Source organism: Natrix helvetica, assembly GCF_964273705.1.
Source record: "Natrix helvetica genome assembly, chromosome: Z".
NCBI lineage: Eukaryota > Metazoa > Chordata > Lepidosauria > Squamata > Natricidae > Natrix > Natrix helvetica.
The window spans coordinates 1,353,761-1,365,382 of NC_138554.1; the positions used below are offsets into that span (position 1 = coordinate 1,353,761).

Sequence of the window (11,622 nt, forward strand, 5' to 3'; positions counted from 1 at the left end):
GGAAGGAGGGAAAGAAGGAAGGAAGGGAAAGAAGGAAGGAGGGAAAGAAGGAAGGAGAAAAGGAAGGAAGCAGGAAAAGGAGGGAGGAGGGACAGAAGGAAGGAAGGAAGAGGAAAAGGAGGAAGGAAGGAAGGGATAGAAGGAAGGGAGGAGGGAAAGAAAGAAGGAAGGAGGGAAAGAAGGAAGGAAGGAGAAAAGGAAGGAAGAGGAAAAGGAGGAAGGAAGGAAGGAAGGAGGGAAAGAAGGAAGGGATGGAAGAAAGGAGGAAGGAAGGAGGGAAAGGAGGAAGGAAGGAGGGAAAGAAGGAAGGAAGGAGAAAAGGAAGGAAGCAGGAAAAGGAGGGAGGAGGGACAGAAGGAAGGAAGGAAGAGGAAAAGGAGGAAGGAAGGAAGGAAGGAAGGGGGGATAGAAGGGAGGGAGGAGGGAAAGAAGGGAGGAGGGAAAGAAGGAAGAGATGGAAGGAAGGAGGGAAAGAAGGAAGAGATGGAAGGAAGGAGGGAAAGAAGAAAGGAAGGAAGCAGGAAAAGGAGGGAGGAGGGACAGAAGGAAGGGGGGATAGAAGGAAGGGAGGAGGGAAAGAAGGAAGGAGAAAGGGAAGGGAAAGGAGGGAGGATTTTTTTCCCTGCTGGAGAGGAGAAGGCAGCAAGAGAGGGCGGAGGCAGCCACGCCCACCGCCTGCCTATTTGCATGCAGTCCCCGCCCCTTTCTCATTCCCGGGTTCTGCGCGCGAGTGCGGGGGGTCGGGGGGCGAAGGACGACCCGGAAGCGGAAGCGCCTCGGCGGAAGTGAGTCCGGGGAGGGGCGGAATCTCTGTCCGCCGTACCGCCGTCGCCCTCCCTCCATCCCCCGGGGGTCTCCGGGCGCCGCGAGGATTGCGACCGCCGCCATGCCGGCCCTGCTGGAGCGCCCGAAGCTGAGCTCGGCCATGGCCCGCGCCCTCCACCGGCACGTCATGGTGGAGAGGGAGAGGAAGCGGCAGGGTGAGAGACAGCCCCCCCCAAGACGCCCCCTCCCTCCCACGTCCCTCCCCCCCGTCTCCCCCCTCCCCACTTGCAACACCCCCAACTTACACACATACGCACCCTTCCCAGATCTCCCCCCCTTCTGCCTTTGCAGACCCCCCCCCGAATTCCAGACCCCCAGCCCCCCCCAAAGAGAGGAAGCGTCAGGGGGAGACAGACACAACCAGAGCCCTTCCAGCCCCCCCCCCCGCATCCTCCCCTCTTGCAGGACCCCCCCACACACACACACACCCTTCCAGTCCCCCCCCCGCCCTTGCTGAAGCCCTCTCTTCCACATTCCTCCTTTTCAGCCCCTCCCCCATTTGAGACCTTCCCCCCCCCGGACTTCCAGACCCCCCCCATATTTCCTGACCTCCAGGGACTTCCAGACGCCCCCTCCCCCCCCCCCTCAGGCCTCTACACTTTCAGTCCCCTTCACATTTCCAGGGGTTTCCCCGCCCTTGCAGACCCCCTCTTCCAGCCCCCTGCCCCCCCATAGACTTCCAGAACGCTCCCCCTCCCACTTCGGCCGCTCTACATTTCCATGCCCCCCCCCCGCAACACACACACACACCCCAACTTGCAGGAGTGCCCCCCCCAATATTTACACACACACAAACACACACACACACACACACACACGGTGGTCTATATGACCACAGCTGACCCCAGAATTTTCATTGCTAAGCCAGTTCTGGGAGTTGAAGTCCACAAGGCATGAAAGTCGCCACGCTTGGCCTTCCCAACTCCATGGAGCCAACCATGCCAGGTCTTGGTCAACCTTGACCCAAGCAGTCAACTTCCCCCCCCCCACATCCTTGGGGGGACCCTCATCCCCCAAACAAGGGACACTCCCCCCAAAAAACTGACACTCCCCCCTTGGATAAGGGGCTTCAGGAAGCTTCCCCTGACGGTCTCACCCGCTCCTTTGGCATCGGCCGGTTGGCACGGCTGGCCGTTTCGTGCCCATGGAGGGGAGGCGCTCGGCCTCACCAGACTAGGGGATTCTGGGAGTCGAAGTCCGCAAGGCATATAAAATGACCCTGATTGGACTCTTCCCCTGGTTTGCAGTGGCAGATTTCATGTCGTAAAATGAGGAAGCCTGGGGGGGGGGTTGATAATCCCCACATTCAGGAGCGTCCTCCCAAACTTGGGAGGGGTCCCAGAGCTCCTGAAGGGGAGGGGGGAGCGCTAGCTGGGGCATTCTGGGAACCGAAGTCCCGAGGGCGTGAAAAGGCGCAGGGGGCGCCCCCACCCTCCCTACCTCCGAGGAGCTGGCAGATGGGTCAACGCCTGCCCCTTTGTAAAGGGAGGGGAGCAGGCGCTGCCCCACTTGGTAGCAGCCCCTCCCTCTTTCCCACAGAAGAGGAAGAGGTGGACAAGATGATGGAGCAGAAGATGAAGGAGGAGCAGGAGAGGAGGAGGAAGAAGGAGATGGAGGAGCGCATGTCGCTGGAGGAGACCAAGGAGCAGGTGAGCGGGTGGGTGGGTTACCAGCCAGGGGGGAGGAGCCTCAAAAAAGCCCCTCCCCTATCATAATAGGCACCAGCAGATGAATGAGAAATAAATATTTGGCTATAGATAAGGGTAAGTATCAAATGAGAAAAGAGATGGGATTAAAAAATGGAGGGGGAACGCGAAATATAAAATAACTATAAGACTCTAAGAAGAGATTTAAAAATTTGGGGTGTGGAATGATGTATAACTATGTAATATTACTATGGGGATAGCTGGGAATTCTGAACCCGGCCCCCACTCTGCCCACAAAATATGGGTTTTTTTTGGGGGGGGGAGAATAACAATGGGATGGTTAGATAGATAGATGATAGATAGATAGATTGATAGATCAATAGATACAGACAGAAAGATGATAGATAGATAGATAGATAGATAGATAGATAGATAGATAGATGATAAATAGATGATTGATGATAGATAGCTTGATAGATCAATAGATAGACAGAAAGATGATAGATGATAGATAGATAGATAGATAGATAGATAGATAGATAGATAGATAGATGATAGATAGATAGATAGATGATAGAGAGATAGATAGATGATTGATGATAGATAGATAGATTGATAGATCAATAGACAGACAGAAAGATGATAGATAGATAGATAGATAGATAGATAGATAGATAGATAGATAGATGATAGATAGATGATAGATAGAGATAGATGATAGTAGATAGATAGATAGATAGATAGATGATAGATAGATAGATAGATGATAGATAGAGATAGATGATAGATAGTAGATAGATAGATAGATAGATAGATAGATAGATAGATAGATGATAGATAGATAGATAGATGATAGATAGATAGATGATAGATAGATAGATAGATAGATAGATAGATAGATAGATAGATAGATAGATGATAGATAGATAGATGATAGATAGATAGATAGATGATAGATAGATAGATAGATAGATAGATAGATAGATAGATAGATAGATAGAGATATAGAATGATAGATAGATGATATAGATAGATGATATAGATAGATAGATGATAGATAGATAGATAGATAGATAGATAGATAGATAATGTACACCTTTAAAAGGAGGATGCTTATTAAAATGATGAACACGAAAGATGTAACACGAAACGTAATTATCAATACCATCAATATTAAATGGAGTTTGCCCGGATGCTGAAATACATCATGCAAGCTAAGTGGAAGAGAGGAAGGGGGGGGGGGGGAGAGGAGGAAGAGAGGGGTTAGGAGAGAGGGAAGCAGAAGGGAGGAAAAGAGGAGGAGAGAGAGGAGGAGTGGAAAGAGGAGAAGGGGAAGGGGAGAAGGGACAGCAGAGGGAAGAAAGGAGGGAGGGAGGAGGAGAGGAGGGAGGGTGGAACAGGGAATATGGAAAGCAGAAGAGCAAATGGTAGTTGATGGTCAAGAGGAACTGAGATAATATGGGAGAACACAAAATAGGGCTGGTTAAGATGTCGTGGTGTGAAAATAAAAATAAACTTTTCAACAGCAACAAAAACCCTCCCCAACTGGTAGCCCCCCTTGACTGACCCCCCTCCCTTTCCCCCCCCTCCCCCTCCCTCCCCAGATCTTAAAGCTGCAGGAGAAACTCCAGGCCTTGCAGGAGGAGAAGCATCAGCTCTTCCTCCAACTCAAGAAAGTCCTGCACGAAGAGGAGAAACGCCGTCGCAAGGAGCAAAGGTGGGCCAGGGGGGCTTCTCCCCACGCCTCCCCTCTCCCCTTCCCCCTCCGTGGGGCAGAGGGCTCATTGCCCAGCCTTCTGCAGCCCAAGGCACCCTCCTTCTCCCCCCCCCTCCCACCTTCCGGTCAGGCCACCAGGTCCTGGCACCGTCTCCAGCAGAGCCCTGCCTCTTTTGGGTGGGGTGGGAGGGGGCCTAACCCAGCAGCTTTCAAGGCACAAATGTCACACACACAAACACACACACACACGGTTTTCTTCTGCCTCCTCTTGGCCCCAAATGGGGGAGACCCAGTCGCTGACAAAACGATATTTCTGACTAAGCATCTCTGGCCCTCCCTGGCTGGTTTTCCTGCAGACGTTTCATGACCCAACTAGGTGACATTGTCAGTGTTAGAAGGGAGGGGGGTTTGCAGACAGGAGGAGGAGGAGGAAGAGGAGGAGAGGGGAATGGGGAGGAAGAAGGGGAGGAACTGTGGGGTCCTGGGTGCTCTCTGAGCTGGCTGGTTTTCCTGCAGACATTTCATGATCTAACTAGGTGATATCATCAGTGTTAGAAGAGGGTGGGATTTGCAGAGAGTAGCAGGAGGAGGAAGTAAAGGATTGTGGGGTCCTTGGGGATCTCTTGAGTTTGGGGGTTTCCTTGCAGAGGTTTCATGACCCAACTAGGGAACATCATCAGTGCTAGAAGAGAGAGGAGTTTGTGGGGAGGAGGAGGACTGTGGGGTCCTTGGTGCTTTGTTAGGTCTGGGATTTCCTTGCAGACGTTTCAGGACCCAACTAGGGAACGTCATCCGTGCTAGAAGGGCAGGGGAGGGAGTGTTAGAGGCCGTTTCCCTTCTTTTTGGCGGGGGGGGGGGTCAAAAGCCCTCACGATACGTTTCCAATGTGAAGGGGGCATCCAAGTGAAGAGGGGCTTGCTGGCCGCCACTTAGCTGGGGGGGGGGTGTCAGGGCTGCTCTGGGGGGGGCACTGACATCTTTCCGTTGCTTCCCCTCCCCCCCGCCTCCCACTCAGTGACATGACGACCTTAGCGGCGGCTGCCTACCAGCAGGGGATGGCTGTGCATGCTGGGACCCACATCCTCAACATGCAAGGTGGGTTGGGACTCCGTTGAGTTGGGGGCCGGGGGGGGGCTGAGATCCAGGCAGGGAGGGGGCATCGGTGGGGACTGCAGCTCCAGAGAAGCAGCTGGAAGGAGGGAGAGGGGGGGGAGGATGGGAATACAGGGGAGTCCTCAGCTTACAACCACAACCGAGCCCCGAATTTCCGTTTGCTCAACGAGAGACGACGGTTAAGTGAAGTTTGCCTCGTTTTACGACCTTCCGTGCACACGGTTCTTTATCGGAATCGCAGCAGTTGTTTAAGTTAGTCGCACGTTCGTTAAGCAAATCTCCCCGCCCCCCGGTCCACTTTGCACATCAGAAGGTCACAAAAGGGGATCACCTCTCTCACACACACACACACACACACACACACACACACACACACAACGCTGCGACCGCCATAAGTATGAGTCAGTTGCCAAGCGTCTGAATTTTGTTAAGGGGGGGGGGGGTACTGCGACAGTCATAAGTGTGAAAAACAGTCCTAAGTCCCTTTTTTCCATTCCTTCATAACTTCCGACCGTCACTAAAAAAACTGTAAATCAAAAGACCTACCTGTACAGTTATAGTCCTCAACTTACAGCCACAACTGAGCTCCAAATTTCTGTTGTTCAGTGAGAAGTTTGTTATACGAATTTTGCCCCGTTTTACGACCTTTCTAGACACCGTTGTTAAATGAAACACTGCCATTCCCAGTCGTTAAGTGAATCTGGCTTCCCCCATTGATTTTGTCCACCAGACGGTCGCAAAAGGGGATCACATGACACCCCATCCACCCGCCTCTGGGACGCAGGGACCGTCATAAATACGAGACAGTGCCCGAGCGTGTGAATTTTGATCGGGGAATGGCAGCATCGGTCATAAGTGTGAAAAATTGGTCCGAAGCCCCTTTGTTCAGTGCCATCGTAACTTTGAACGGTCGCTAAATGAACCGTTGTGAATCGAGGACTAACTCTGTTCGGGGATTACTATTTTAAGCCGAAGAAGAGAAGCCGCCCAGACTCGCTTTGGATGGCCAGGTGGGCAGCCGGTCAGTGTAGTCAGTTGTGATTGGTGGGTTTTCTCCGCAGGGAGTCCCGGTGGACACAACAGGGCGACCACCCTCATCCCAGCTGACCGGGCGAAGCAGATGTTCGGACCGCCCGTCATCACGGTAAAGGCCCCCAACAGGGGCAGCCTGTCTTCACTCAAAAGCAGGGGGGGCTGTCTTGGATCCCAGCCTGCCTCGTCTTACCTGGGGTGGAGGGGAGGGACTGCGGGGGGTGTCATAACAACCCCTGTGAACACAGAATAATAGAGTTGGAAGGCACCCTGGAGGTCACCTAGCCCAACCCCCTGCTCAAGCAGGAGTCCCTTTTATCCCTCTGCTGTGGCTCCCTGTCGCCCGTGGGCTCCACAATGGATGGGGCTTTCGGTTAGGGCAGGTGGAGGAAAAAGGAGGCCGTGCTAGGAGGAGACTCTATGGTGGGGGGAACTGGACTTCCGGTGGGCTCCAGAATTGAACGGGGGGCTTCCGGGTAGGACATTTGTGGCTCCTGTGCTAGGCCATCTCTGACGAGCGGCTGTCCAATGTCTTTTTTAAAAACCTCCAGTGTTGGAGCATCCACAACATCTGGTGGCAAGGAGTTCCACAGGTGAATCGATTGTAGAATAGCAGAGCTGGAAGGGACCTTAAGAGGTCTTCTAGTCCAACCCCTTGCTCAGGCAGGAAACCTTCATACTATTTCAGACCAATGGGGGTCCGATCCCGTCTCGAAAACCTCCAGCATTGGAGCACCCACAACATCTGGTGGCAAGGAGTTCCACGGGTGAACTGTTAAGCCTTTGGTGCCCTTGACCAACTCTCTGACCCGTTCACACCTTGCGCAGAACCTGGTTTGAGTCGTCGTGGTTGTTCGAACAAGCGACGCTAAGCTAGCACCTCGCGGTATCGTTTACCACCCCAGGGAAAACTTCGTTCCCACGACACGTCAAACTTGGTTACAATTTGGTTTATCGAAACTTGTGATCGTGGATGGGTGGGGAATGGCGGGAGAAGCCCCCCAAGTCTTAAACATGTGGCCGTGGCCTTCTAACAGAAGGTCTCTGACTTACGACTGCAACTGAACCGAGCATTTACATCGCTAAGTGAAACACAGGTCCAGCGGGGGGTTTGTCCCGTTTTATGGCTCTTCTTGCCGCCGTTAATGAATCCCTTTGGTTGTTAAGTGAGGAACACCACGGTTGTTAAGTGAATCCGGGCTTCCCCATTCAATTCGCTTGCCAAGAGGTCGCAAGAAGGGGTCGGTGACCCCAGGGGCGTTGCGACCGTCATAAATAGGAGCTGGTTGCTAAGTCACATCCGTTGTAACTTTGAACGGTCGTAAAATGAACCATTGTAAGTCGAGGATTTCCTGCATTGGGGGGGGCTGGTCTTTCAGGACTGGAGCATCCAGGAACAAATCCAGAGTTGTCTTCTGATCCCCACTTTTTTTTGGGGGGGGGGGTGTCGCTTCTCCCTGACAGACCCGACATTTTGCTGCGCAACAAGCTTTCCCAGGGGGCACCCCGGAACACGGGCAGTACCAGGGCAGCCAAAGTGGGCACAGCCCCTATGCCGTGGGGCAGGGCCAGCACACGGTGCCCGTCAGCTACGCCAGCAGCCAGTCCATCCGAGGTGAGCAGGCCAGAGGATGGAGAGGGGCGGGTCAGTCGGGGGGGGGGGGAGGTGGGCTCTTGAGAACAAGCCAGGATTAAACCAACATCCCACCCACTTCTCTTTCCCTCCCCCACCCCCTCCCAGGCCCGTCAGCTTTCTCCACGATGCAGTATTTGCCCCAGCAGCAGCCTGGTTATGCCATCCATGGGCACTTCCCCACTGCCCAGGCGGGTAAGTTCTGAGCCCAAGGATGGGGAGGGTCCCTGAGGCCATCCATCCCATCCCCCTGCTGGGAGCATCTTTTCCCCTTTGCACCTTTTTGCCAGACGGATCAAGAATGTTCCTTCTCCTCCCTCCCTCCTTCCTTCCTTTCTTCTTTCCATCCTCCCTCATCCCTCCCTTCCTCCTTCCCCCTCTTTCCTCTCCCTCCATTCCTTCCTCCATTCCCTCCTCCCTCCCTTCCTTCCTTTCTTCTTTCATCCCTTCCTTCCTCCTTCCATCCTCCCTCCATCCCATCCTCCATTCCCCTTCTCCCTCCATCCTTCCTTCCTTTCTTCTTTCCATCCTCCCTCATCCCTCCCTTCCTCCTTCCCCCTCTTTCCTCTCCCTCCATTCCCTCCTCCCTCCCTTCCTTCTTTTCTTCTTTCATCCCCTCCTTCCATCCTCCCTCCATCCCATCCTCCATTCCCCTTCTCCCTCCCTCCATCCTTCCTTCTTTAATCGCTCCCTTCATCCATTCCTCCTTCCCCCCTTCCATCCTTCCCCCATCCCTTCCTCCTTCCTTTCTTTCCATCCTCCCTCATCCCTCCCTTTCCCCTCCTTCCTCTCCCACCCTCCCTCCATCCCTCCCTTCATTTCCTCCATTCCCCCCTTCTCCCTCCCTCCCCCCCTCCTTCCTTTCTTCTTTCCACCTTCTTTTTCTGTCTGCTTAAGGCTTCATCCCTCCGAGCACCACCATCCCTCTCCAGAAGCAACTGGAACACGCCAATCAGCAGTCCGGATTTACGGATTCGGTGAGTTCGAATCCTGAGCATTTCTTGGCCAGTTCCCGTGTTTCAAGAGGAGCCGGCCATGGGAGCTGGCCGGTTTGGGCTAAGGGTTGGGAGATCAGGCAAGAAACCAGGAGACGGTGAATTCTAGTTCCAGTTTAGGCATGGAAGTTGGCGGGGTGACTGGGGAAATCACCCGGAGACAGTGAGTTATAGTCCTGCCTTAGGCACGAAAGCCAGCTGGGTGACTTTGAGCCAATGATCAAGAGACTGGGAGTTCTAGTTCCACCTTAGGAAGGAAAGCTGGCTGGGTGACTTTGGGTCAATGATCAGGAGACTGGGATTTCTAGTCTTGCCTTAGGCACGAAAGCCGGCTGGGTGACTTTGGGCCAATCACCAGGAGAGGGTGAGTTCTAGTCCCATTTTATCCATGAAAGCCAGCCGGGTGACTTTGGGCCAATCACTAGGAAACTGGGAGTTCTAGTTCCCCCTTACGCATGAAATCTAGCTGGGTGACTTTGTCCCAATCACCAGGAGACGGTGAGTTCTAGTCCTTATTGTTAACCTACATGGGATCCAAAGTCCTGTTTTCCTGTTTAAATCTGGAGGGTAGAAATCAGGTGCCTGTCGGATAAAAAAATACCTTGGGGCCACCCGGAGGTATCTAGACGGGCTGAGTGGGCCCTTCTCCCTGCCCTCAAACGGAGGGCATCCCTTTGAGAGAGAAGGGTGGGTGGGCTGACCCTTTGTGCCTTGACCCTTGTGTCTTTCAGTCAACCCTTCGTCCGATGCACCCCCAGGCGCTCCATCCGAACCAGGGTCTCCTACAAGCCTCCCAGCTCCCCGTCCAAATGCAGGCCAGCGCCAAGGTAAGGCCGGCATTGGGCAGAGCCGGTGCCCGTCAGAGTGATGGCATTGTAATTTCTGCTGGTTTAAGTGGCCGAGTCGGCGATCAAGTCCTTTCTGGTCCTGCTGGCTGATGGATGATGATGATGATGATGATGATGATGATGATGATGATGATGATGATGATGATTATTATTATTATTGATCTGCCCTCCCTCTCACAATATAATCAACTTTATTAGAGATGTAGAAATAATCATCATCTCTTAACGACCTCATAATCCCTTGCGGGGGTGGCATCTAGGCAACTGAATGGAGCTGAACGTGTTTGCTGGCCGGATGCCCTTCCCTGTCGCCAATGAGGAGTTTTGTTTGGCAGAGATATTCTCGCTCTGCCCAGAGAGAGAGAAATATCCGTCTCTATCTAGGATCAAACGCACCGCCTGCTGATTGGGAGGCGAGAGAGCTCCACCTCTAGGCCACCGTACCACTCCAGAGGTGTAGAACCAATGATCCAGGATCAAAAGCAGGTTTATCTTGGGAAACGTGAACTCTTGGTCTTAAATCTGCTTTTTTCTTTTCCTTTTCTCCTTTTCCCACGTTCTGCAGCCCACTTTGGCCTACACTCACACTGCCCGGCCTGCGTCTCCGGGGAGCTTCCCACAGCAGCCTCACACAGTACGTTTTCCCCCTGGGGGAGGGGAGGGATGGTTGAAATTAAAGCAATTAAAGTGAGACTAGAACTCACAACGCCTGGTGACTTCTCCATTGTCACTCAGCTGGCTTTCACGCCTGAGGTGGGACTAGAACTCACCATCTCCTGGGGATTGACCCACAGTCAGCTAGCTGGCTTTTGGGCCTAATGGAGAACTAGAACTCACCGTCTCCTGGTGATTGGCCCAAAGTGATCCAGCTGGCTTGCATGCCTAAGATGGGACTAGAACTCACTGTCTCTTGGTGATTGGCCCAGTCACCTAGCTGGCTTTCATGCCTAAATGAGGACTAGAACTCCCCACCTCCTGGTGACTTATCCAAGTCACCCAGCTGGCTTTCATAAGGTGGGACTAGAACTCACCGTCTCCTGGTGATTGGCCCAAAGTCACCCAGCCGGCTTTCATGCCTGAATGAGGACTAGAACTCACCGTCTCCCCACGATTGTCCCGAGGTCGCCCAGGTGGCTTCCGTACATAAGATGGGACTAGAACTCACTGTCGCCTGGTTATTGGCCGATGTCGCCCAGATAACTTTCATGCCTTAAACGAGAAGAACTCCACCGTCCGCTGGTCATTGGCCTAAAAGGCCACCCGCCAGTTTCCATGCCTAAGGCAGGACTAGAACTCACCACCTCCTGGTTTCTGGATCAGCACCTGCACGGTGAACCCCAAATGTGATTGTGCCCGAGAGTGGTGTGTGTGTGTTTAAACCTCTTCTCATCGGCTTCTCTCTTGCAGTCCGGCTTCCAGGCGTCTCCCCAAACGGCCCCCCGACACCCCTTCATACAGCACCCACAAGGTCAGCGTTTCTACCACAAGTGAGCCTGGAAGACCCCCCACCCACCCACCCCCGTTGGCTGCTTCAGCGTCCGTCCCACCCACCCACCCACCCACTCCCCCGTGCCGGCATGAAGGCGGAAGGTCTGTCTCGGACGAGCGTCGCCTCCTTTTGAGTTCCTTCCCGACTTTCTCCAGGAACGTCGCGAATTTCGCAAAACGGCGTTCTCGAAAATACCTGCTACGGGCGGGTGTGGCGTGGTTTCTTCCAACCTCCCGTTAGCTGGTTTTTTTTGGGGGGGGGGGTGTCGTGCATTCAAATCACGCTGCAGCGAACGAAGCGAAATCCGAAAGAAAAGCCGAATTT

The 11,622-nt window shown here is 53.5% G+C and overlaps 1 protein-coding gene across 2 annotated transcripts; it reads left to right on the top strand.

Annotated features, from left to right (window-relative positions):
* The first annotated feature begins 754 nt into the window (after positions 1-754).
* Positions 755-11,375, top strand: LOC309382108 (G protein pathway suppressor 2-like). 2 transcript variants are annotated; one of them, XM_081933584.1, is made up of 11 exons: positions 755-980; positions 2,311-2,474; positions 4,076-4,188; positions 5,204-5,283; positions 6,363-6,445; positions 7,798-7,948; positions 8,075-8,161; positions 8,864-8,943; positions 9,693-9,788; positions 10,375-10,443; positions 11,217-11,375. In XM_081933584.1, the coding sequence occupies exons 1-11, from the start codon at positions 887-889 to the stop codon at positions 11,298-11,300; spliced, it is 1,101 nt and encodes a 366-aa protein (XP_081789710.1). In that variant the 5' UTR covers positions 755-886; the 3' UTR covers positions 11,301-11,375. The 2 variants fall into 2 exon arrangements, with proteins under 2 accessions (XP_081789710.1, XP_081789711.1); XM_081933585.1 differs by having other exon boundaries at positions 2,365-2,474; positions 11,217-11,372.
* The last annotated feature ends 247 nt before the right edge of the window (positions 11,376-11,622 follow it).

Bases quoted from the DNA above. Each gene is read 5' to 3' on its own strand.
- LOC309382108 (XM_081933584.1), top strand. From the start codon at position 887: ATGCCGGCCCTGCTGGAGCGCCCGAAGCTGAGCTCGGCCATGGCCCGC. The intron at 981-2,310 runs GTGAGAGACAGC...CCCTTTGTAAAG, and splicing joins GAGGGAGAGGAAGCGGCAGG to GGAGGGGAGCAGGCGCTGCC. The intron at 5,284-6,362 runs GTGGGTTGGGAC...TTTTCTCCGCAG, and splicing joins CCACATCCTCAACATGCAAG to GGAGTCCCGGTGGACACAAC.